The sequence below is a fragment of the Chelonoidis abingdonii genome, chromosome 13 (assembly GCF_003597395.2).
Source record: "Chelonoidis abingdonii isolate Lonesome George chromosome 13, CheloAbing_2.0, whole genome shotgun sequence".
NCBI classification, from domain to species: domain Eukaryota; kingdom Metazoa; phylum Chordata; order Testudines; family Testudinidae; genus Chelonoidis; species Chelonoidis abingdonii.
In genome coordinates, this window is record NC_133781.1 from 15256303 (window position 1) to 15283646 (window position 27344).

At 43.7% G+C, this 27344-nt stretch overlaps 1 protein-coding gene across 10 annotated transcripts in view; it reads left to right on the plus strand.

Annotated features, from left to right (window-relative positions):
• The window catches only part of TNRC6C (trinucleotide repeat containing adaptor 6C), a 590484-nt gene that overhangs the window by 459624 nt on the left and 103516 nt on the right, over nucleotides 1-27344 (plus strand). For all 10 annotated transcript variants that reach the window (XM_075071765.1, XM_075071766.1, XM_075071767.1 and 7 more), the window contains one exon: nucleotides 15559-15891. In XM_075071765.1, the coding sequence (XP_074927866.1) occupies nucleotides 15559-15891 (333 nt within the window). The remainder of the gene's footprint in view (nucleotides 1-15558; nucleotides 15892-27344) is intronic.

The following is a 27344-nucleotide window of genomic DNA, read 5'->3' on the forward strand; positions in this document are numbered from 1 at the left end:
TTTTCCAGTTATCTCTAAAATGAAGTTTTAAAATTGAGTTAAAAAGAGCACAGCATTTAAAAAGAGCACAGCATTACATATTATCATTTTTTTAAAAAAAAACCAATATATTAACTTTAGAAAAGATGGCTTGTTGTGGTATAAATGACATCATGAAAAGGCTAGACTTAATTTTCTGTATTTCAAACAGTTGATCAAATGACAACAGCTGTAAAAGTATAATACCTTCCAGTGAATGGTTTGACAGGCAGCTTCTTCTGGTGCTGGCAAGGTCTCTCTATAGCAGGGGTCCCCAACACGGTACACACGGGTGCCATGGCATCTTCCGGGGCATCTAAGTGCGCCCGCATACTGGCTTGTGGATGAGCATCTGCCGAAATGCTGCCGACAAGCTGCGTCATCCAGCGGCATCGCCGCTTGAAATATTGCAGTTTTTCAGCAGTATTTCAGTGGCGATGCCTCTGGATGACGCTGCTTGTTGGTGGCATTTCGCCGGCGATGCCTATTGACGTTGCTGCTTGTCGGCGAAATTTCAGCTGATGCTCATTCGCTGCCATGGTCCTCCGTGGCTCGTTGTCTGACGCGTGCAAGACCACTGCTCTATAGATTGGCCCTTGGGGCTGATTAAATGTATGGTGCAACAATGCTTCCATGTCCTAGTCAGCCTCCACTGTCCACAAACATCGCCATGTTGTATGAAGAAGAATGCTCTCTGGTATGCTTTCAGCCTAAGCTTTGCTAAAATAGTGTGCCTTTGTACATTGTGGTACATTTTGCAGAGAGCATCCATCATTTCATATATGTGTCTGTTGAATCAAGGAAGGTGCTTTCAAGCTCTTGACAGTTTATACAGTAGTTATGAGGACTGCTGCAGTACATGAAGAATTAGCAAAGCTAATGTAGTCACTCACAGCAGCAGGCATTTTCCCATTGCCTCTTAGATGCTGCGGAGGACTGCTCTATTGAATAGTATGTTGAGAGTTTTTGAAGAGCTTGTTACAATTTGTAGTCATTTTAAAAATAATTCTCCAAATAATTATTGCTACATTTGATACCCAAAATGAAGTGTTCCATACCCTGAAGTGTAGATCTTGTACAGAATTTTGGAATTAAGCCATTTTCTAGATCCTTCATGTGCCTTGCTTTAATTAATCTTAATGGTGTAATTAAATGTTTCTCTTCCAAATACCATGATTACTATGTTCATCTATTTTTTTGGAAGAATGTTAATTTTATTGTTTAAATGTTACTTTTTGTTACTAGTTTAAAAGAGATATGTTGACCTTCAAAATAAAAAGCACTTTTATGTTTTGTAAAATTATTATTATTTAGTAGTAGTATTTGTGGAAATACTTTCATTCTAAAACAGAAGCATGATTGATCCCTCCATTCCCTTTTTTCTTTATATGTTCTGCTAGGGCTTTCATACTTATAGGCAAACATTATTTGTAAAAACCAAAATTAGGCAGCTGCTGCTATAGCTTATTTATTGAAAATGCTTGATTAAGAATTTATTTAAAGCAATCATTTTCATGTTGATTATTCTGTGCTGTTAATATTTATATGTATCAAATATTATTTCTGTCAAATGTATGCACATACTTATAAATATCAGACGCTATGGTTTCTATATAGTGTTTATCCCTGAGAATATGCTGCTTTTCCAAATCAAAAATCCGTCTTGCCATTTCACATTTTAAACAATGTAAATTTCAAACAACTATTGTTCTTTGGGAAAATCTGGGGGCTGGGGGGGCATCTGATTTCTTTCCATCATGACCAACGTTTGGTTTAGTTCTGCCAAAGAAACGTCCTTTTGGGGTGCATCCACACTAGAAAAAAAATTCTGGTTTTGGTTTTTTAACCACGTGGTAAAATCCGAATGAGGACAAGGCAGTGTGTCATTTTAACACATGAGCTGGTCAAGGTAGACGTAGACTCTTCCTTAGTTACCATGTGTTAGTTAGCATATGGTATCTCCACACCCCCTTCACCATACACACACTTTTTTTTTTATAGCAAAGACGATGTCTAACCCCTTGTCTACGCTGCCACTTTACAGGGCTGAAACTTTCTCACTCAGGTGTGACTAAACACTGCTCTGAGCGATTCAAGTTTCAGCGCTATAAAGTCACAGTGTAGACAGTGTACCAGCACTGGGAGCCGCACTCCTGGCGCAGGGAGCTACTATCCTTGTAGGGGGTGGGTTTTTTTACAGCTCTGGGAGAGCTCTCTCCCAGCACTGGTGCCGTGACTACACAGCCACGTTAAAGGGCTGCTGCGGCAGCACTTTAACGTTGGTAGTGGAGACATACTCTTAGGCCTGGTCTACACTGGGGAAGGAGAGGGGAAATTGATCTAACATATGCAACTTCAGCTACAAGAATAGCGTAGCTGAAGTCAACATATCTTAGATAGACTTAGAATCACTTACTTCATGTCCTCGCAGTGCGGGGTCGACAGCTGCCGCTCCCCTGTCGACTTTGCTTTCGCCTCTCACTGAGCTGGAGTTCAGCAGTTGACGGGAGAGCGATTGGGGATTGATTTATCATGTCTACACTACACACGATAAATCGATCCCCGGTAGAGCGATCGCTACTCACTGATCCGGCAGGTAGTGAAGATGTACCCCTAGAATAGTTTCAAGAGTACTGAGTGAGCCAGGAGCCCTAATCTCTGTTTAGCCCCTGCATCATTTTGTGATCTTGGGCAAAGTCATTTAGAGCTTGATTTTCAGAGGAGTTAAGAACCTGCAGTTTCCAATGGAGTTCTGAGTACTCAGCCACCTGTGAAAATCAGGTTCTTAATCTTTCTGTGTGTGGTCCACATCTGTGTAAAATGGGAATACTTTCCTCTCAGGGATACTATAAGGGATTAGTTAATTTGTACGGAACTTTGAAATTAATAATATAGTAGGTGTTCTTTTTGATCATCTCAATCACCAAAGCTGGGCAGCTTATCAGATCAGTTTGAAAAGACAAGCATTTAGATACAAGTTCTGAGTACAGGTAAGTCTTAAATGAGGTCGCCTTCTCAAAGGCAGGATGGCAGGTGGTAGTACTGTGACCTTCTTCATGTTCTCTGTATAGTACGTTTGATAGCTGCCTGTACAGTGTCTATTGTTAACGAGCAGAAGCTATGCTTTTTCTAACAGCAGTACTTCTGCAGAGAGCTTGCCTGAAATTCATTTCCTCAGGGACTACAGTCAAGTGAGAGAACCAATTTAATTCATACTATACACTGTAAGCTTCTTAAAGGTCAGCTAGAATGTTAAAATCTACCGTAATGTAGTGAGATGCATTAAAATGAAAACATTTTGGATCATGTGGGAAACTTGATGAAACTAAAAATGGTTTATGCTGTAAAAACAAAAGTATTTGCATGTAAGTAATGAATGTGGGTTTTTCTATTCATATTTGAAGAGGCATTATTCTGTTTTTCATAGCTTTCTCTTTCCCCATAAAATTTTCAGTTGCGGGATCTGAGAAGACAGTGTTGGTTTTTAAAATGGACTTTTGCATTTTAGAAAAGGCACAAGAGTTTTTTTCCTTGTATATTGAAATTTATTTAGAAATTATTAATACATTTCCTTTATGTTCTAATTTATATTTTATTTTAGAAATAAGTTTATATAAAATTATCCAGACTCCAAAATGAAAGGTAGATTAATTGTTTAAAGAGTTACTTCTTTGTGGCAGGTACTGTCTGGTTATATATTTGCACAGCAACAGTGGGGTCCTGGTCCATGACTGAGGCTACTCGATGTTATGATAATATCTATATAGTCGTATTCTGGGATTGTCACTCTCTCTCTCTGAAGCCTTATTGGATATGAGCTTGCCAAGCCAGTTTGTCGGTGCCTTATCAGTGAAGTGCATAGCCCTCAGACCACTATCAAATCTGGTCAGAGGGTAGTCGTCAGTGAACGATGTCTGTTTGTGTCAGTGTGGTGTGTTAGAAAACAGCTACAAGCATGGTGAGAGTTCTTTCTGTTTAGAATGTCACTGCATTGAATCATCACTGGTATTCATGGTGTTTTACTATCTGGTTTTCAAGTTCTCAGCCATTTTCAGCCTTTTTTATACACAACTTTACAAGTTGCTCTCATGCGACAGCATGGGCTTTCAGCTGCTAGTACATAATAGTGAGGAGTGGAGTATTGATGAGTCCTATCACTTTTCAAACATATTAACTTATTTTACATATGTGGAAGCAGCACTTGGTCATTGAAGCTGCTCTCAAAACTCTTATGACACCTAAACACTGTTTACATTGTAGGGTTGCCAGTGTAGGGTCATCCTGTATTGTAAAGGGCATCCCTTATTTAAATGAAAAATTGCCTATCCCGGACTAATTCAGTACAGGATGCCTTTTATCCTGTATTTTGTCCTCTGCCTGCTCCCTTCCCTTTTGTGGGCACATATACATGTGCTGAGGATGAAACAGCCAGAGTTCATTGGCCGCGTCTTCTATCATTAAAAAAATTCTGATTGGTTGGCCTGTACAATAGGAGGCAGGGCGATAGGGGTTATTGTCAGTCAGGAAGGCTCTCTATACAGCAGGCAAGGTAGCTGCTCTCAGCTGAGTCAGGAGGCAGCAGCACAGAATCCGGTTGCACGGGGAGCTGGGGTGAAGGGAAGTTGGGTTGAAGGGTTGGGTCTACTGCATAGTGGGACAGAGCAACAGCTGCCAGGGCAGATTTTTTGGTCCTAGTGCAGGCAGAGGGCTAAGCCCTCCCCCTGACACATCCCGTCTGTGCTGCCCCCCTTTTTTCTCCTCCCCAGTCCCCAAAACCCTAGTCATTAGGGACATCTGAGATCTGTCCTGTATATTTAAATGCAGCATTTTCTACTCTAGTTTACAATATGGATACATAGCAGACTTTCCAAGGATGGCTAAAGCCAAAAGCCAAAACGTAGGGGCTGATCATGGGCATGGGCTGGCTGTGAAGTGTCTAGGTTCTGTTTTAAGCAAACCATGATTTATCAGTTTAGTCAATGTTTTTTCTGATTAACCAAAAGAAATTTCCTGCCTGTTCTACAGAGGCTGCCCAATGACTTCACTGAATCAGTGCATTTCCCAGCTACAAGCCAAAACCTCTCCTTAGCTAATATCACTCTGTTGATCTTAACTCTGGTCCTCAGCATCCTATTCCCCCATCAAAGTGGAGGTCACAGTTATGGGCCCCTTCCTAGTAGACTTTACACTATTAAGGATTCTGTGCCAGTCATTGTTGGTGGAATCTGGTGTAGTTAGGTGAGTTTTGGCCTCATTACTTCAGGTAAGATTAGTACGTGTGACATGTCAGATATAAATCTAGAGTACAGGATTTAGATGCACAGCAAGATTGGGATATGCTCAAATGGCTAATATAAATAAGTAAAAAGATTTTGGTTAAAGACAGCCAGAAAACAAAGGCTTAGTATGTCCACATAATAAGCTTTTGGATCAATTTTGAAGTAGTTTTTTGTTTCCTGAATTATTAGCTTAAAAATATGTAAAATTACTTGCAGTTCAAAGCATCATGGCTGTAAACAATGTGACGGTTATATATTTATGTGGAATCTCACCAAACGTTAGGAGAAGTGACTAAACTTAAGACATTGGGCTGCTCAGATGTACACAATGGCTTATAACTAGGGTTAGAAGGATTAGATTTTTCAGTAAATGTCAGTTTCACTGTACAAACATAAACTGATGAGAAAATATTGCAATTGATGATTATCAAAATTTACAGATAGGCAAAGTAGGAAAAATGTTTCTTGAGAACTTAGTTTGATTTAAGGAAATCTACTTTGTATATTTTGACATGTGGTTGTGTTTTAATGGTTATTTTTGTAATCTGTGTTTACGATAATTAAATACGTGTCTGACTCGCTATAATTTCCACAACTATGAACATTTAAATCTATAAAAATCTGAAAAATAAACATAGCTACTATCCATTGAAATGGTTTAAAAATATATATATATTTTGAATTCGGCAAAGCCTGCTTATAATTCAAAGTCTAAATGAGTACTCTATGCCATTGTCCCCGCTAAAGAGAAGACTGTCTTATCAGCTGTACAGAAGAGATTTGTTATAGTAAACTGTGAAATAAATGGCTCAGAGATTGGCAATGCGTATTTCCCACACAGAATATATTGAGAATTTTTCATGATTTTGAGAACTTTAGTATTATGCTTACTTAACTGGTATTTCTAGGGGGAAGTTTTTGGTTTAAATTTAGAAACTGGTAATCAAGGAGGAGATAAAAGTGGGGATAGCCATAAAAACCACAAGTGAAACTGATTCAGTGATTTAAATCTAAAAGATTTGTGGAGAGCATTAAAGTTTAACTACAAGGATTATTTATTTATGTACATTTATTTCTGAAGTATATAAGATATATTCAGACCTTTTCTAACTATCCTACAAACTACTCAGTACATTTATTGAAGCTAGTGCTCTTTCTGTAGAGCTGTCATACTGTGCCTTGGTCTCTCCATCTGATGCCCAGAAAATGTAAGATAACACAAACATTGGAGAATCAGTACTTCTTTCACAAGGCAATATCTTTATCACCCAAATTGAAGATACTCTTAGCAGGCTGATACTAATTCAACAAATCCACATTCACTTGTCCTGCATGGAAAACATCTATTTTGTATCAACTCTGCAGCTTAAATAGAATCTCTCTTCTATTGTAGTCATCAAGGAAAAAAGGTCTCTGCTACTATTCATGATATGAAAAAAACTAATTTGGTATTGTCAGTACATATCTTGTTGATTATTATTCTTACAGCCATTCCCTTCTGTGCCTGCAAAATATCTTCAAAAGTGCAAAATATGATGTATGGCTTTTGTATAGAAAATAGGGTAGTGAATTTAAACTTAATCCTATGACTAGAAATGGTTTTTGAACTACTATATTAGACTACTATTTAGAAAAATGTCCTTGACTTAGAGCTATGCATAGAAAAACAACTGTTGATTTTGTAAAACATTGGATATGTTGTTATGAACTATGTGCTCTTAGTTATGAATTAGTAGAGTGATCGGCAAACTTGGTATTTTTGTATGAAAGTGCAAAAAAAAAATCCAGAGAAATGTGGTCTGCGTACGTAGAATACATGTAATTTGTTCTTTCCAACCAAATGAAATAACTGAATAAATCTATCCTATTCATGTGTTTAAAACAGACCTCATAATTTAAAACATTTTCTCATTATAAATGCATGATCAGTTTGTAAACAAACTGCACATAGATACACATGAATGCAGACACATACATAGTATGTGCAAGTACATCTTAAAATGGAATCCAGAGTTATTTATTTGGTAACTTAAAAAAAACAGAGCTGATTTATTCCCTTGAAATTGCTTTCCAGCCAAAACACACACACACACACACTTCGCTTCAGTGATAGCAGAAGGTTATTTAACAGTATTCTGAAATTAGGTATTAAAGCAAAGCACTTCTGCATCTGTATCTTACTCTGACCATTATAGATAAAACAGTTGTAGAATAGTCTGTATAATTTTTGTCTTTGTAATTTAATTCCTTGGTTGTGGACAATAGTAAAGCAATTTTACTTTGTTTTATTTATTGTTTTAGGACAGCCTTACTTCACCAGGGATCTAGCTTTCACATAAACTCATTTAAAAATCCAGGAAACTTTTCCGGTCACACACAGTTGTAGAGAGTTAAAGTGAAATGAATGTTTTGTCTGCATTTCCCAAGTATACATTCCTGAGTTATGTTTATATATTATATATATATAATATACACACACACACCCCTCTACATCACTGTAACGCAACCCGATATAACATGAGTTCACATATAGTGCGGTAGCAGCAGGGCTCCGGTGGCACTTCAGAGAGTCCAGGGCTCCAGCTGCTGCAGGGAGCCCTGGGTACTTTAAATCACCGCTGGAGCCCTGCCGCTGCTACTCCGGGGCTGCGGCAGTGGGGCTCGAGCGGCACTTTAAAAGGCCTGGGGCTCCGGCTGCTGTGGGGATTCCCGGGCCCTTTAAATCCCGCTGGAGCCCTGCCGCTGCTACCCTTGGTCTGCGGCCGCGGGGATCACTGGTGATTTAAAGGTCACGGGCTCCCTGGGCAGCGGCCAGAGCCCAGAGCTCTTTAAATCACCGCCAGAGCCCTGCCGCACCTACCCCGATTTAATGGGGTTTCAGCTATAAAACTGTAGGAATTTTTGGCTACCCGTGACTGCATTATAGCAGGGTAGAGGGGTGTGTGTGTGTGTGTCTCTCTCTCTCTCTCTCTCTCTCTCTCTCTCTCTCTAATATAAAAATGAATTTCAGTGAATATTTAGGGCTCATTTTATCCTACAGTAGGAGATGAACACTGATGGGCGCATGAGCATGTGCAGCTCATTTCCGAGATGCTGGCTGAAAGGCAGCATGTACATGAGGCAGAATTGAGTTTTTGATGTGCTCAGTTACAAAGATACATGAGACTATATTAACTGGTGTGTACATGGGCCTATGTTGTGGTTTTGATCCAATTTATAAATTGTATTTAAGCATCATTTTATATTTTTAGCTATCGTAAGAGGAGTTGTTATATATTTTTAAGCATGTATTAAAGTTTGAGGAGGCTACATTTTTTCTTTGAGTAGTGTCCCTGTGGTGCCCCACTATAGATATATCTGTGTCCCTGCACCTCAGATCGGACATTTTAGGTAGCAGTATATGTTCAGTCTGCACATGCGCTTTCTCTGTCTCGTTTCTTGCCTCGAGGCTATTTAGCACTGCACAGGCAAACCATCCTCAGTTTCTTCTCAAATGCCTTTGGCCTGCAACAGAGCATTAGCAGAATCTGAGAGATGATTAATTTCTAAACTTTATTTTAATTTACAGAATAGCTAGTAGGGTTTATTATTGAGATTAATACTATTCCCTTTCCTTTTCTTTTATTCTAAAACATTTTTTTGTGGCTTTCGAAAACAGTTATCTCTATCTCCTTACTGATTTTGTTATCTTTTCCCCTTGGGGGCACGGAACGAACCCCAAGAAAGGGCATGCCCAGCTCCCCCGGGTTTAAATACAAGCTCTCTTGCAGAGAAGCTATTCTGGTCAGTGACAGCCATTCATGCTGCAATTGCTGCTTAGGAGAATTCCATATACCACCAAAGTGTACTTTGTGTCTGAAATAGAAATAGAGGAAAAGAAAGAGATGTGAACTGAAGCTCAGATTCCTTATAATGAAAAATGTACTTAGACCAGCCTCTGACCCAGGACTTCTCTGGAGCAGCAATCCTTGATGTGACCATCAACATCCACAGGACATTAAACTCCAGTGGATTCAAAGAGGAAATCTTCTGATTCCTTTCATAAAACCTCAAAAAAGAGAGCTACAAGTCCCCAGACTGAAGAATTGACCAGGAAAAAGAGATTCATACAAAATGGAAAATGACTGCCTAGGAATAAGTACTGCAGAAAGGGATCTGGAAGTCCTAGGGGATCACAAGCTAAGTATGAGTCAACAGCGTAACGCTGTTGCAAAAAAAGAAAACATCATTCTGGGATGTATTAGCAGGCGTATTGTAAGCAAGACACAAGAAGTAAGTCTTCGACTCTACTCCATGCTGGTTAGGCTTCAACTGGAGTATTGTGTCCAGTTTTGAGTGCCACGTTTCAGGAAAGATGTGGACAAATTGGAGAAAGTCCAGAGAAGAGCAACAAAAATGATTAAGGGTCTAGAAAACAAGACTTATGAGGGAAGATTGAAAAAATTGGGTTTGTTTAGTCTGGAGAAGAAGACTGAGGGGGACGTAACAGTTTTCAAGTACATAAAAGATTGTTACAAGGAGAAAAATTGTTTTTAACCTCTGAGGATAGGACAAGAAGCAATAGGCTTAAATCGCAGCAAGGGTGGTTTAGGTTGAACATTATGAAAAACTTCCTAACTGTCAGAGTGCCTAGGGAGGTGGTAGAATCTCCATCGTTGGGGATTTTTAACAGCAGGTTGGACAAACACCTGTCAGGGATGGTCTAGATAATACTTAGCCCTGACTTTAGTGCAGGGGACTGGACTAGATGACCTCTCGAGGTCCCTTCCAGTTCTGTGATTATATGCCTGTCAAAATCATCGACCTCTCTAGCTACTGAGCCACGATGTGGTACCCACGAGGCGTCGGGCTCATCAAGTTCCAGTATTTACAGTAAGCCTAAAGACCGGAGGGGCACATGTTTAGAAACATCAGTACTGTCAGAAAAGAGAAGCGGTAGAGACCAGACTACCTCTTCTAAAATAGCACTGCGGGAGACAAGGAGAGCCTCGGTTCTGAGCACTTTCACCAGAGTGCCATCTTCTGGCCAATCATTGGATTACAGAAGACTACAGGTACCGCTGACTCCCTGGACACTGACGGGCCACTCTAGACTGACTCTATCGATACCAGTTATCACCGTGGTACCACAGGAATTCTGTTTCTCCAAGGACCTCTTGGCCTCAAATGCCAGAATCATCGCTACTTGATATTGGCATTGTGGTACTGACCCCATCTCAGTCTCCTGAATTCCCCACAGTACTAAGACACTCTCACATGGGCCTCTTTATCTTCTCCACCTCTATTGAGTGAAGAAGAATAGGGCAATGATAACACATCTTCGATCTCAGTTCAAAGCTCCCTAGGGCAATGTCAAGGGACCAGTCACCTAGAAACACTCATTTGTAGAGCCACAATGTCGCCGTGATAGGCAAGGCCTGCCTACTTGGTATGAACAATGTTGGGTGCGATGACCTTTGCACCATCCCAGTGGCTGTATTGGGACCAATAGCCGACATCTAGACACCAGTTCTCTAGGACTTCAAGCCTCTTACATAGTGATAGAGGAAAATGATCTCCCTCAGCTTCCCTTTCTAGACCCCATGATCCTCAAGAGGACAGCTTTGAGGAGTACGAGGCACGACTGGATAAAGAAACTACTCCAGCAACAAAGATTTCATCATCCTATTCAGATGAAGCTGTGATGTCTCCTCTGTCATTAATCGCAGACGACTTCAAATAATTCCAAGACCTCACCAAGAGAGTGGCAGACTTACTTTAGATCTCCCTCAAAGAAGTAAAGGAGTCACAGCACAAGTTGCTGGATATACTCCATAGGTCCTCATCAGCTCTTATAACACTCCTGATCAATGAGGCCGTACTAGACCCATATAAAATCGTCTGGCAAACACTGACCATGAAAATGCTCATATGGAAAAGGGCAGACGAAAATATTATGTCCCCTCTAAAGATGTTGACTTTCTTTTTTCCCCATCTATCTCAATTCCCCTGTGGTAGATGCTGTAATTGATCCTAGGAGACAGCACCACGCTAAATCAACACCCTCCGACAAGGATTGGAAAAGACTGGGCTTATTGAGCAGGAAATTGTACTCATCAGCAACTCTGCAGTTTAGGATGGTGAATTATCAGGCCCTGATGGCAAAATATAATCAACATCAGTTAGTGAAATTCAGTACCTTTATTGAACATGTCTCAAATGATCAAAGAGAGCAGTTCCAAGCCATCAGTGCTGGGGGCCAGCTTATGGCAAGGACAGCACTATAGACCACATTAGATACTTCAGATACAGCTGCTCGCTCCATATCAACTGCGGCAGTAATGAGGAGAGCTTTGTGGCTTCACCTTTCAGGCATTCAAAGAGAAGTCCAAATGACACTGGAAGACTCTCTTTGAGGGAAAAACATGCTTCACTCCACACACTTAAGGGCTCAAGAGGCCACATTACATTCCTTGGGGATCTACATGCCTGCACAGAAAATAAAGTACAGCAAATCATAGGCATCACCAAGATCCCGACTGGCCCAGTTCCCTCCACTCTAGAGACACCACAAACCCCAGAGGAAATGCCAATAAATACAAAACCAAAAGCTAACAGCCCCGCACCCCACTTCAACTGTACAGCCCTCAACATCGAAACATCAATTTTGAGACATTGGTCAAGGCCCTGAGCTCACACACTCACTATCAATTGTTGCAAAATTTGAGTTGTCTACGTCCTTTTGGACTCTGCCTTGTTCTTTTTCGATAAAACTGGAAAAAGATCATATCAGACAAGTGGGTACTGGAGATCGTCTCCAATGGTTATTGAATCCACTTTACCTCCCTCCCTTCTACACATCTTCCCTGCCCATCCCTCTTCAGAAACCCTTTTCATGAGTGCCTGTTACATCAGGACATAAATCATCTCCTAAACTTTGGTCATGTAGAACCAGTTCCAAATCAACACAGAGGAAAGGGTTTCTACGCCAAATACTTCCTTATACCCAAAAAGAATGGAGGAAGGAGATCCATTCTGGATCTGAGGTCACTAAACAAATACATAAAGGCACAAAGATTCAAGATGGTTACATTAGCAATAATAATTCCATCTCTGGACCAGGGAGACTGGTTCTTGACTTACAAGATGCTTATTTTCATATTGTAGTTCAACCAATCCCACAGGAGGTTTCTGAGTTTCACATCAGGTCAAGACCATTTTCAATACAGGGTAATTCCATTTGACCAATCATCTGCACCAAGAATGTTCTCAAAGGTCCTGTCTTCTCAAATTAGGCATCCTGATATATCTGTATCTAGATGGATGTCTGCTTAAGGCAGAATCCTTCGATGAAGCCCTGTTAGCCACGGAAAAGACTATAGATGTATTCATGCAGGTGGGACTACAACTGACAGTCAAAAATTGACACTGACTCCAGTGTAACATCCAGAATACATAGGAGCCTATCTAAATATGGTGAAGGTCAAAGCCTTTCTCCCACTACACAAGTTCAGCACCCTAAGCATCTTAATCAATGCCATTCAGATCAGCCCCTAGACATTGGCCAGAAATTGCCTTCAGCTACTATTGGGGCACGTGGCAGTAAACACCTTTATAGTAAGTCACATAAGGCTCCACATTCATTGCCTTCAGGCATGGTTCTAAACAGCATACACACCAAACAGAGATAGATTGAATAAACTGCTGTCAATGCCCTCAATGGTCAAAGACTCTCTCAGATGGTGGAAAGATCCACAGAATGTCTGCACAGTCATCTCCAACATCGATACTGACAACAGACTCATCTTTACTGGGCTGGGGGGCTCATGTAGACAATCTCACAGTTCAAGGCAAATGGTTCCTCTTAGAATCAATACTATAGATCAACCTGTTGTAGCTCAAAGTCAGGAATTATTGACATTTCCTATCCTTGATCAAGGACAAATGTATAAAAGTCATGACAGACAGCATAGCATGTACGTTCTACATAACCCACCAGGGAGGAGTGAGATCACCATCCCTTTGCTCAGAAGCGGTGAAACTATGGAATTGGTGCATTTGTCACAGCATCATCATATCAGCAGCCTTCCTGCTGGCTGTGTAGAATACCACAGCGGACACCCTCAGCAGGACATTCTCGCAGGAACATGAATGGGAAATGGACCCTGTTCTCCACAATGTATTTTGGCACTGGAGAGTCCCAAAAACAGACTTATTTGCCAGGACCAGAAAAAAAAAATGCTCCCAGTACTGCTCCAGAGCCAGTTTGGGACATCATTTGCTACGAGATGTCTTCCTCTTTCACTGGAACACAGATCTCCTTTATGCATTTCCTCCAATTCCTCTCATATTGAAAGTTCTGCTCAAGATAAGAAAGAAGAAACGTTATTCTCATAGTTCGCACATGGCCAACACAAACGTGGTTCTCATACCTTACTCAGTTAGCGATGTGTCCGCCAATCACTTTTCAGTCCCTTCCTCGACTCTCCTCTCAGAATGCCAGACAGATCCACCACCCCAATTCACAGGCTCTCTGACTCAAGGTATGGTTCCTCAGTGGTTCGAAAACATGGAGAGTTTCTGTTCAGAGAATGTGAGGTGTTATTCCATAGCAGAAAAATAATAACTCGTCACATGTATATGCAGAAGTGGAAAAGATTCCAGATCTGGTGTGACTCAAAATATATTACCCCCATATCCTCTCCCCTCCTGCTAGTACTAGACTACATCCTAGATCTAAAAAAGTCAGGATTATCTCTGAGTTCAATAAAGGTACACCTCAGAGTCATCATAGCCTTTCCTCATAAGACCGACAGCTACTCCGAATTTACTCATCCTACAATGAAACGATTCCTCAAGGGTATGGGTAACCTCTTACAAATCGGGCATCCTACACCAACATGGGGCCTTAACTTGGTTTTCAGGTGCCTTACAAAGCCTCCTTTTGAACCCATGGCCTCATGCTCAGTTATTCATCTGTCTGTGAAAACGGCATTTCTAGTAGCCATCACCTCGGCTTGGAGAATAAGGGAAATAGAGGCTCTAATTGCACACTTACCCTTCACAATTGTTTTTAGGGGTAAGGTTACACTGATACCACATAAACCAACTTACTTACCTCCTAGCCTTCTTTCCAAAGCCACACGGTGCCAAGAGAGAAGCAATATTACATAAACTCAGTGTCAGGAAAGCTTTGGCATTCTATTTGGTTAGAACAATAATTTTCAGAAAATCTGCTAAACTATTCCTTTTGATTGCAGAGAGATCTAAATGTTCCTCAATTCCGAAACAGAGACTCTAGATGGATATCGAACTTCATTACCTATTGCTGTTGTACCTGCAATCTTCAACTTATGTCTGGAGTTCAAACTCATTCCACAAGATCTGTTTCCACTTCATTAAAAATGTCCCTATCACAGAAATATGCAGAGCAGCAACTTGGGCTACTAGTGGGCCACATCTGCTCATACTTTTGTGAAACATTATGCAATCACCTATGACTCAGCATCAGATGCTGTGTTTGGATCCACAGTATTATCATCAGTACTAAACTTGGCTCTGAAGTCCGACCCTTCCATAAGGGGTAATGTCGTACAATCACCTACAGTGGAGCACCCATAGGGACACTTCGAAGAAGAGGTTACTCATCTTGTGCTGTAACTGTGGTTCTTCGAGATGTGTGTCTCTATGGGTGTTCCATGACCCGCCCTCCTCTCCTCTACTTTGGAGCTCTTAGTAACTGTCTCTGCAGTAGAGAAGGAACTGAGGATAAAGGGTTTGTCCACGCAGTGTTAGATAGCATCGAGGCAAGGCACAAACAGGGGGAGTGCACATGCGGGTCAAACGGACACTGCTACCTAAAATCTCTGATCTGAGATGCAGGGATATGGATACACCAAGAATAGATAGGAGGGCACATCTTGAAGAACCACAGTTACTGCACAAGGTGGGTAAGCTCTTCATCTTGTAAAGTAATTTTGGTATTACCCTGTTTATTCCTATGTTTGTTGCTTCAGGATTGTTGTTTAGGGAAAAGCACTGATCAGTTGTATACTATTATCCCTCCTAACAGAAACTTTGATAAAACTATTTTCCTAAAATAGATGTTGACATTTTGCTCCATAGAAGTTTCTTTATATATTTTGTATATTATTATTGTATATAGTTTACTTTGCATTTCTAAAAGAGAGATTAAATTTTATAATTTTTTACCCACTCATTTTGAAGAAATTATCTTTAATTCTTCCTGGGATTAAACTGATATTTGTTTCATTTTATACAGTGCCAGAACCAATTAAGACCAGTTTAAGCCAGCCCCAGCCTGCCGGTACCAGTACCAGTACTTCCACCAGCACTATTACCAACAGCAGCAATGGCAAGCGTGCATCTGCTAATGGGCAGCAGCCAGCTGCATCCCGTTACCTGCCTCGTGAGGTGCCTCCACGCTTCCGCCAGCAAGAACAGAAACAGCTCTTAAAGAGAGGTCAGCCACTGCCTACCGGGACTCTGACCGGCGCAAGCCCACCACAAGGTACTGGACAAGCAGGGGCAAGTCCTCCTCCACAGCCAGGAGCAGGTGGACAGCATCATCCCAGTAAGACCCAAACCCAAACAGGTAAGACGTTCACATCTAATGGGGACACTGCAAATTCATTCTCTATGTAATTATGCCTTTTACCTTTGGTAACTAAAGTGACTATGATCAAAACTACTCTAAGAAATACTAAGTATTACATGTGGCAATGACAGTGTTGTAAGTTGAACATGTGCAATTTCTTTCTTCGTTAGAGAAATGAAAGAAGATGCATTAGCAACTTTATGGTTCAGGACTCAAATTCAGAAATGTTTTATATGTGCCAAAATTTAAAAAACCTTTTGTTCAGCAATCTTTATCAACTATTTTCCTATTCTAAGTATGATGAATCTTACTGAAAATCTTACTATGAGAGAGGAAAGGGAGATATGAAATCTGAATCTTAAAATGTATTATTTTTTGTTTGTATCACTGGTAAAAATCTTAGTCATGTGAATAGATCTGTTTCTGCAGGAATCAGGGCCTCATTGTGCTAGATGTTTTATGTACAGCCTAAGATTCTTGCACAGGCAACCTTAATTTGGGAATTTCCTATGTGCTGAGTGCTTGACTTTGCAACCATAATGTTCTTTAAGACAGCTTTTGCGTGTAGGTTAAAAACCAATAAATTTCACATTTGCTGTACTGAAATTTTTTGGTACATTCACTTGCTCTTGTGCTTCCTGATAAGCCACATGGAAAGAAACAAAAATCGTAGGAAAACTAAATGAATACCTTGGACCTTCCTGCAAAGTCACTATTTTCACGTCAGATGGAAGCATGAAGGGTACCTATCTTCCTAACTATTGGGACTAGTGTGTGAGAGGTTGGTCTCTCATCCACCTCCCCTCTTCTTTGTTCGTCCGCTCCAGCTACTGGTGAGGACGTAAGAGGCAATTTTGCTTCTCCCTTTCCACTCCCTGTTAGAGATTCTGTAATTCTCATTCTCACAGTGGTGATCCATTAGTTCAGAGTCTCTGATGGATAGCTGCCACTCTGTTTTCCACTATGCCTGTTACATATATATTTATCAGGCAAAGCAGGGTGCATTCTTGTGTGAGGTATTTGTCTTACCCTGAAAAGGTAAGCAGAGTGGGACAGGATCTGGTCCCCACTTGAAAGTTAGGTCATCCTAGCTACATTGCTCAGAACTGTGAAAAACTATGCCCTGTGCAGCGTAGTTAGGATAACCTAACCCCTCTGTAGACACATCTAGATTGATGGAAGAATTATTCCATCGACCTAGCTACTGCCTCTCAGAGAGGTGGATACACCTACATCAACAGAAACACCCCTTTCATTGATGTAGGAAGCATCTATGCTAGAGCAGCATAGCTCCAGTGCTACATCTGTGCAGCTGTTGTATAGACATACCCTCCCAGGGTTGTCAACATTTGAGATATTATCATGAATGTTACTGTTGTGGTCTGATTTAATTTTGCCCAAGCTGCCTGTGGTTTCCCCTTTTGGATGCTCAAGACCATTTTGCTGTAACTGTAGCTGCTGCCTGCAGTACAGTAGTACTCCTACACATACTGAGCATGGCAGAGCCCTGGAGCAGACAGAGCAGAACAGTATTGTCAGCTCTCATGGTCTTATTGCAAGCCTGATAAAGTTTGGTGTTTTCCTTAAACTCTGAGCTTCTGGGGATGTTTAATTAGATTAGAATCTCAACTTTTATTTTAAAAAAAGGAATACATTTCTAGTTCTTATGGTTGTAAAATAGGACCTGCCCCCTCCCTGCTCGGCCCCACCATCACACCCCTCTTCAAGCCCCCAGGAGTCTCTATATTACTGCACACAGCAGTACCAAAAATTAAAATAACCGAAAATGGATGCCCCTCTCCAGCCACCAACTCGCCGCTCACCTCCTCATCCCCGTCCCAAGTATAAAGGCTCGCCGCCACCACTGCCCACCCGCTCAGCTCGTCATCCCCCCATGAAATAAGATGAGGGGAAAGGGGGCAGTGTGAAGGGATTGAATGTGACTGTTCAACACACAAACACAGGGGCCTCAGGGAGGTGGGGGGCAGTGTGATAGGAGCTGGGGTGGGGGAAGGTCCCTGGACCAAGGAGGGGGGCAGCAGACGGGGCAGGGGAGGTCCAACACACACACACGTACGTACGTACGTCTCCTCCGGGGATTTCCTGGCTGCACACAGTTCAGCCCCCACCCATGCCCTGCGATCACTACGGAGGCCTCCCTGGGATGAACCAGCGCAGTGCTGTTCTGCATCCAACCGAAGCGGGGGGTCTCAGTCCAGGCCAGGCGCCTTTCCCCTCGCTCAGCACTTACTGGCTCTGCCTCAGCAGGCCCCAGAAGTGATGCATCCGCTGTATACCAGGCAGGGGGGAGCAGGAGGCAGAGACACATGCAGTTCTGGGCGTTAGGGTGGTTGGAGCATGGGGCTGTGAGGCGGGGGCCCCCCGGGCAGGGGGTGAACCCAGCAGCCGCACCCGGCTGCCTGCCCACGGGCTGCACAGTGAGCCCATGCGGGCTGCATGTGGCCCAGAGGTCGCATATTGGGCAAGCCTGAACTGGGGAGAGAGGACAGGTGCTGGAGCCTGCCAGGGGGCAGTGTGGCTCTTGGGGCTAAAGGAGCCTATCAAAGTGGGAATCAAAGGAACAAGGCAGATTGGGGTCTAGGGAGCCTCAGCCTGTATTTAGTTAAATTTTTACTTTGGAATTGTCACACCCATATTTGGGGAATGTGGGGGGAATTAGATTAAAACCTGATTTATTCTTTTCAAAAAATCTCATGTTTTTTTGGAGGAGGCAGGGGAGGGTCCCCACTCAAGATTTTTGAACTCTTAGTCTATGGTCATGTCATGCAAGTTCTGTGACTGTGAAAGCACCAAACTTCTTAACCATACTTTTTGTTGCAAATTAGTTATGAAAATCAATTAACTTAAGGTTTTTGACAGAAATCTTTTAGATAGGAGACTAAGTTGTTGAGGTATTTCTTTCCAAAGTACCTTGTGGTTGTATTGAAAAAGATATCAGAGGCAACTACCGTATGTTAGACCATAGGAAATGGTAAATGCTACAAGATTTATGCAGTTGCACTTGTCCAATATCAAACTAAAAAGAACAAACTCAGAGTAGCTAGGAGTGAAAAAGTATTATACTCTCAGAACAGAGCAGACATGGTTGAATTTCTGGAGTAGTTTCACAGTTATATACTTGAGAAGAAATAACTCAATTATTTTTGTCTTTTTTTTTGTTTTGTTCATTCTCTGTCCTAAGATGATGATGATCCAGAAGTACAAAAATAAGGAATTCAGTCACTCCTTAGCAAATATGAATTTATCCTGAGTAATCTGGAAGTCTTTGAATTTGAAGTCTGTTTGAAGTTTTATTTACTGATGCTTACATTGCTAAAATACCATTTTGAGATAAGTTTTCAATATTTTTTTTGCTGTTTAGGTTTAAAAACTGAATAGATCAATTGGTTTTCGCAGTGCTTTTTTTCTTGCTTTCACATTTGCTGTTGATATGGAGGTGCTTGTGAATTGTCAGATTACATCATCATTTCACATCAAATAAGTTTTTGTTGTTTGAATTTTTCTTCTGTTATAATGAAAAAGAGGCTCAAAGAAAACTTCAGAAACACAGTAGAAGTTATTTAGGAATTGTCACAACAGATATAGTTAGTACACATTGTTTTTCTTCTGCCAACCGACATAGGCCAGATTCTTTCACTTACTATATGATCTGCAGAAGTAATAGCTACCTCTCTCATGAAAGACACATCTTTACCTGCTTATGCAATATACACCCATGGCTAGTTGGAAAGACATGTCTTCCATAATTACAATCTCTCATGTTCAAAGTCAGCCTTGTTTCATAACTGTATTGTGCTATGGATGGGATGTTTTTATTTGGTTTTCTAGAAATATGTTAGTACAAGTCTAAACTCATTTAAGAAAACAATAGAATTGTCCAGTGCCACCTGAGACTTTTCCAAGCCATATGGCCAAACGCTACTTAATACTCACCCCTACCCAACATCCTCTTCATACTTAAAAAAAGCCTGGAAAAACATGAGCCGTGCAGCGTTCTCTATAAGTTGTCATATCTCCTTTCTGGAAGTCCAGAGAGAGATTATTTCCAGAATCAAGTCGTCTCACCAAGAATGCCATTCTTTTTAGGTTGTCATAGACAGTGTGCAGCTGGATAGGCTGTAAAGAAAATACAGTCTATCCACATAGCATAAAGAAATCAAAGGTAATTAGTTCCTCCTCACTTTGTGGAAGGTATTCCCCTCCCTCCAAAAACATGCAGAAGATCACTGTAAATTACAGTATAACCTACAGAAGGATTGAACCAGAGACTTCCTGACTAATAGATCTCTTGAGGTATCTGGCTTTTATAGTTTCTTGTACCTCAGTTTCCCATTTGTTAGTCTGCTGCACCAGTGCTTCCAGCAGGATTTATTAATTTAGTTATTTCAGTGTTAGTAGCAAGGCAGTCATCAACTTTCTACATAGATATGTGCATTTACTTATTTGCCCTTTTCCTCGTTTTCTGTGAAGGCTAGAAAGAGAGACCGAACACTGTAGCAATTAGCCCCCCCCCCCTTCCCCCCCTCAAAAAAAAAAAAGGCAAGCAGAGCTACCTTTCCCACTTCTTTCATAGCATATTCACTCTGTGGCATGCAAAACAAGTGAACCCACAACAGTAAAGAGAACTGCTGCAATATTATACAGTTAGAGAAATCAGGGTGCAGAACAGTTAGGGTCAAAATGAAAACATTAAACTACACCTAGAAATCCAGTTAGCAGATTCTGGAGCACAGTTAGTAGAATGCCTCTCTCTCCAGTTATCTTGGCCAAGCTAGATGCTTGGGAACTGTTCTGCCTTTTTAGTGATGTCATCCACTGCGTATAAGGAGCTTGCTGAAATCTCAGAGCTCATTTGTTTTTCTCCACCAGATGGAGCATCAGTACCTTTGCTAAGTGAGGAGATCAGGTTGACTATAAGAGTAAATGCAACAACAAAGTTAGGTGACATTTTCAAACTTGTTAGATGATTTTATGATCTCATCAGAAGTCTGCTGGACTAATTGCATTGCGGTCTGCACTGATGGGGTCATAGCAATGACCAGAAAGTGTTCCGGTGCTGTTGTGCAAAAAATAAAAGCTGTTGCATCTCGTGCTGTTTGGGCACACTGCATTGTACTCCAAGAGGTGCTTGCTGCAAAAGATATTGAACCAGGTCTTCACAGTGTTCTGAATACAGTGATAACTCTCGTAAATTTTATTAAAGCCAGAGCAACAAAATCCCTGTGTTTTGCTGCACTCTGTGAGGAGGTGAGTACAGAGCACCATTCCTTGCTCATGCATACAGAGATGAGATGGCTGTCTCGAGGCAGAATGCTTATCTGTATATTTAATCTCAAGGAAGAGTTATGTACTTTCTTAGTTGATAAGAAAACTGAGTTTGCCAAAGTGCTGAAAGATGACCTTTGGCTAGCAAAACTGCTGGATTACCTTGCAGATGTATTCAGTTAAATGAATAAGCTGAATAAACCTGTGCAAGGTGGGAACACTAGTTTTATTGCCCAGCATGAAAGAATGGAGACATTCAAAAGAAAACTGCAACCCTGGAAAGTTCGTGTCTGTGGGGGCACTACTGATATTTCTGAGTTCTTGCATTCTTTCATTCAGAAAAGAAACATTGGCATAATTAAACGTCAGATAGCAGCGCATCTATCTGGTCTGCTTAACAAATTTAATGCTCATTTTCCCAAACTCATAACAGAACAAGCTGCTACACGTATGTGGACTTCAAACCCCTTTAGTGAGAACATTGATGCTAAACTTCCATTCAATGTCACATCAAAATTGTTAGAAGAGCTCATTGAATTTTTGTCAGACAGGTCCCTCAGAACCAGGTTTAAAGAAATGCCACTGGAGACATTTTGGTGTGAGTGTTCCAATGAATACATCCCTGCTGCTTCTGCAGCACTGAAAGTTTGATCTCCTTTAGTATCACCTACTTGTGCAAAGCTGTATTTTCAGCCATGACACAAATGAAAACAAAGTACCAAACCAGGATGAACTTTGACCATGACGTGCGCATGTGCTTGTCAGAGATACCCCCATATCTTGACAGAATTGTTGATCAGCACCAACAAGTTTGACAATGAGAAAATTAATATTCAATTTTTCTGAACCTATATTGTCCTTTTTAATATATGCTATATGTATGTGTGTGTTTAATTGTAAAACAGTCCATTTAATACAGCTTTTAATCTAGTGGATGTGGAGAAAAAACATTGTGGCATAGGTAGGCCTTGGAGTTTTTATAGCATTTTGAGGGGGGCTTCAGAAAGAAAAAAGTTAGTCCTGTAGTAGGTGACCTCAGCAAACACTTCTCCCAGGACTAGGAATGGGAGCTGAATCCCCAAATCCTCAATCAAATGTTTCAAAGCTGGGGAGATCCCGGAAGTAGACCTTTTTGCTATGGTGATTAATAAGAAATGCAAACACTTTTGCTTTGTGGGAATGGGAGGTCCTGGGTCCTCTCTTTCTGAGAGATGCATTCCTAGTTCCATGGACAAAGAGTCCTTCTATATGTTTTCCCCCAACACCCCTGATGGTGAAAGTGATCAACAAGATCAAACACAACAAAGCCAGGATTATATCAATAGTCCCAATGTGTCCCAGACGGATATGGTACCCGTGCTTGATTCACCTAGCCATCTGTCAGAAGATCAGCCTTCCATTGATTCCTCGTCTTCTTTCCCAAGACTTCAGCCATACTCGTCATTCCAACTTGGTCACTTCATTTCAAAGCTTTGCTCTTCGATGGTTCACGCAACTACAGTTGACTTCTGTTTTAAGGAGGTTAAAAAGGTATTAAACTGTAGGAATGATTCCACTAGATCCTTTTACCTTCACAAGTGGAGCCCATGGTGTGTCCAGAGAAGTGTTCCTCCTGCCCACTTTCCCCTCTTGATCATCCTGGATTACCTCCTAGGACTGAAGAACACAGGTTTATCTGTGACCTCTGTCAGGGTCCATTCCTTTCATTCAGCAGTTGAAGGAGTCTCAGTCTTCACCCATCTTACAAATTCAATATTTCTGAGAGGACTCTTTCCACAACTTAAGGAACCCACCCCTATTTGGGATTTGAAATTACTACTTAGATGCCTGATTGGGACTTCCCTTTGAGCCAAGGACTACCTCTTCCCTCACTGATTTATCTCAGAAGATAGTCTTTTTGGTGGCTATTACCTCTGTTCATAGGATTGGTGAAATAGGAGTTCTTCAAGTGCTTGCTCATATCCATTCCAGTTAGGTGTACGCACGCTGTGTGCACGTTCGTCGGAAGATTTTTACCCTAGCAACACTCGGTGGGTCGGCAAGGCGCCCCCTGGAGTGGCGCCGCTGTGGTGCCGGATATATACCCCTGCCGACCCAGCCGCCCTTCAGTTCCTTCTTACCGCCTGTGTCGGTCGTTGGAACAGTGGAGCGCAGCTTAGCTGACCTCCGCTTCCCTAGCTACTTGTAGTTCTTGTATAGTTATAGTTATAATCCTTTTATATATATATATTATATATACTTATGCGTTTTTTCTTTACTAGCATAGTTAGTTTATAATAGTTAGCAGGGTTCGGGGAGTAGCCCCTCCCCGCAACTGGTGCCGGAGCCCATGCTGGCTCACCGGTTCTTAGACCGTGCTTGGCCCGACCTCAGGCCGTTGCTGACAGGAGATCCACACGACTCCTGTTTACGGTGCCTCGGGGGATCGCATTTCACAGCTAAGTGCCCATTTGCAAGGCGTTTAAGCCGAGAACAAAATGGAGTGGCACTTTCATTTCCCCTCACCTTCTGCACCGAGCGCTGGCTACTCGGCGGACAGAAGCGCCTCCTCGGGCACCGGACCCCACCGGCACCGGCCGTTACCGGCACCGAAGTCGACTCGGCACCTGCTCCTCTCTCTGAGGTTGAGGAAGCCCACGACTCCTCCTGCCAGTGCCCGACAGCTCCCCGGCACGCGCCGTGGTTGAGCTCCCTGCTCCTGCTGCTTCTGTGCCAACTGCACCGCAGCCAGAGAGCTCGTTTAAGTCGGATCGCCCGGCACCAACACCTGCAGAGGCACTGAGGAGGCACCGGGACCGCTCCCGATCATGCGGCCGTTGGTTGAGCTTCCTGCTCCCGGTCCCACAAGGGCCGTCGAATCCAGTGCCTGACCTGCTCCCCGGCACGCGCGTGTGGTTGAGCTTCCTGCTCCTGCTGCTTCCGTGCCAACTGCACCGCAGCCAGAGAGCTCATCTAAGTCGGATCGCCCGGCACCGAACACTGCCGCGGCACAGACAACGTCGGCACGTCGATCCCGGTCCCACAAGGGCCGTCGAATCCAGTGCCTGACTGCTCCCCGGCGCGCACCGTGGTCGAGCTCCCTGCTCCTACTGCTCCCGTGCGAACGGCACCGCAGACAGAGAGCCTGTCTAAGCCGGATCGCCCGGCACCGACACCTGCTGAGGCACTGGCGACGTCAGCACCGTCGATCCGGTCCCACAAGGGCCGTCGAATCCGTGCCTGACAGCTCCCCGGTACGCACTGTGGTCGAGCTTACTGTTCCCTCCACGCCGGAGACATTTCCAACGGCGAGGGATCTCATTGCCATGACAGAGTAGATGCTGCCTGAACCCCCGGCACGCCGGTGCGGGTAATACAGTCTCTTGGCAAGCCGCCTTGATACGACCATCCTCTGTCAGCGCAGCAGAGCGGCACCGTTCATGATCACGGTCCCGCAGACGCTCCAAGTCCGTCGCGCTCCACTCCCGACGCCACTTGCAGTCCCGATGCTGTTCTCCTCGGCACCTGGTCGCACTCGCCGCACAGGTCGGTGTCCCGTTCACCGACCCGATAATCTCGCACCGTTCTGGCTCCCAGCACCGCTACAGGCACTGTGACTCCCGTAGCCGCTCCCAACCTCGAGATCTCGTTGACCTCCCGGCACCGCTCTCTGGTCGCAGGTCCGGATCTCGTTCCAGGTACCAGTGCGCCTTCCGGTACCGGTCCCAGGTGCCGAGTTGGGCAAGGTCTGGTAGAGTCAGAGACTCTGCCCATGGTTTTCAGCACCTCCATGGCCATCCGGCACGCATCAGTGTCTTCCCACGCGGACAGCTCTTATGCTCAGGACCGCGATTCTGGTGTGCCACAACACCTGAGAGCCCATCAGGACCTCCTATGGAAGGTAGCACTCAATGCGGACCTCCAGGTGCAGGAGGTCCCGGAGGTAGGGGACCCGGTAGTGGACATTCTATCGGCGGTTGCCCACTAGAGGGGCCCTACCCGTTTATTCGGACCATCCAGGCGAATGCCGATACTCTATGGAGGGTACAACTACTTGTCTGTCCATCCTCCTCCCTGCTCACTAGTCATTCAGTTGGTTAAGAAAAAGGGAACGGCATGGCCAACAGGCGCCAGCCCCGAAATCGAAGGGGGCTAGGCGAATGACCCTACTCAGCCGCAAGGTGTATTCTGCAAGGGCCTTATAGCCCTGCGTGGCAAATCAATAAGCCCTGCTTAGCCCCTATAATCATAACACCTGGATAACGGTGAATAAATTTATGGAGCTTCTCCATCAAGAGTTCCGCCAAGAGTTCACTGCCCTCTTGGAGGAAGGGAAAAGGCGGCCAGAGCTTCTCTCCAGGCCTCGTTACCATGAGGAGCATCTCATGGCTTCAGGTTTCAAACCTCCGGCCTTTCACGACTTACCATTTGTTGGTAAAGGCCTCTTTGCGGTGAAATCGACCCCAGGCTGCAAAGCCTGAAGGGTGACAGGGTCCTAATGCGCTCTCTTGGCGTGCATATGCCGACGACCTACTGCAGGTCTTTCCGTCCCCAGCCACACCACCACACTCTGTGCCTAGCCACAGATAGGACTTTGGCAGACAGCGTGGCTGAGGTGGTCGCAGACGACCGTCAGGACCCTTAGAGGGCCAAGATCGAGGCTCCTCCCAATCACGACCGGGGACCAAAGATGAGCTTTCGAAGGAGTGCCCGAGGGCGGCGTACCGGTTACAAGCGGGATCCCACTCCTACTTCCTCTTGGCGTGGTCCCAGTTAACTTCAGTTCGCTGTTCCCTACACATGGTGGAGTATGGGTACCACCTCCAATTTGTTCCAACCCTGTACCTTTTCAGGGACTCCTCTCGGGCGCAATTCCTCTTACAAGAGGTACAGACGCCGATGGACGAAGGGGGCAATTACTCCCCTTATTCCCTAATCCCCGACTCGTACGGAGGTCTCAGACCTATCCTAGACCTACGAGGACTTAACCAGTTTATGATAAGGTTGAAGTTCCACATGGTATCCCTGGGAACCATTATCCTGTCCTTAGATCCTGGAGACTGGTATGCCGCCTTGATATGAAGGACACGTACTTTCACATTGCCATCTCCCCTCCGCACAGGAGATACCAATGGTTGGCTAGAAAGTGGAGGTACTTCCAGTTTACGGTCCTGCTGTTTGGCCTTTCTACAGCCCCATAGGCATTAACCAAGTGTGTGGCCGTAGTCGCCACCCACCTCCGCCGACGTCGGATATGCGTTTTCTGTATCTGGACGATTGGCTTATCTGAGCAGACTCCAAGACACAAGTCACTCAGCGTGTGGACATCGTCAAGGGCCTAGTCACATGTCTAGGCCTGATGATCACTATGGAAACATCCACTCTGGTTCCTATGCAGAGGTTAGCCTTCCTAGGGGCTATCCTGGACTCCGAGCTAGCCGGATCCTGCTTACCACAGCCACGGTTTCAGGCGATGGCACCGATCATCTGAGGTCTGCAAACTTTCCCAACGACCTTGGCTTGCACTTGTCTCGATCCTCCCAGGTCCATGGCTGCCTGCTAGTTTGAACCAAACCACTGCTAATCTCTGCCTCTGTCCTCTCCAAGTGCTCCAAATCGGCCGTTTACCGCCCGGACAGGGGCCCAATGTCACATAGTCACCATTCCCTCGAGCCACCCTAGCTCCCTAGAATGTGGCGATCTTCCCTCCCTGGTGTGGGCAGGATGCCGCCTCTATCCCGCCCAGCCCTCGCTGTCCTGACGTCGAGCGTCACTCTCGGCTAGAGTGCTCACCTCATACCTGCGAGCTTAAGACCTTTGGTCTTCTCAGAGCTGCGTTCCACATCAATTCCAAAAAATGAGGAGCAGTCTGCCTGGCTGTGCCAGGGTTCCAGCAGGCAAGCTGCGAGGCCGTGGCGTCCATCAGTGTTTTACAGCCAGCACAACAACAGCCATGTTACTACATAAACAACCGGGCAGGGGCCATGGTCCTTTATCCCTACCCCTTTGTTCAGGAGGCCATCCCATTCTACTGGGACTTTCTGCATACGCCCACTCGATTAATCTGGTAGGATCCTTTCCTCCTCTGGTTGCCTTCGACTCAGCAGGTTCTTCCCCTGTCTCATGAAGTGTATTGCCCTGCCTGATGTGATGCATTCTGTTGCCAGAATGTGGATTTTTTCGCA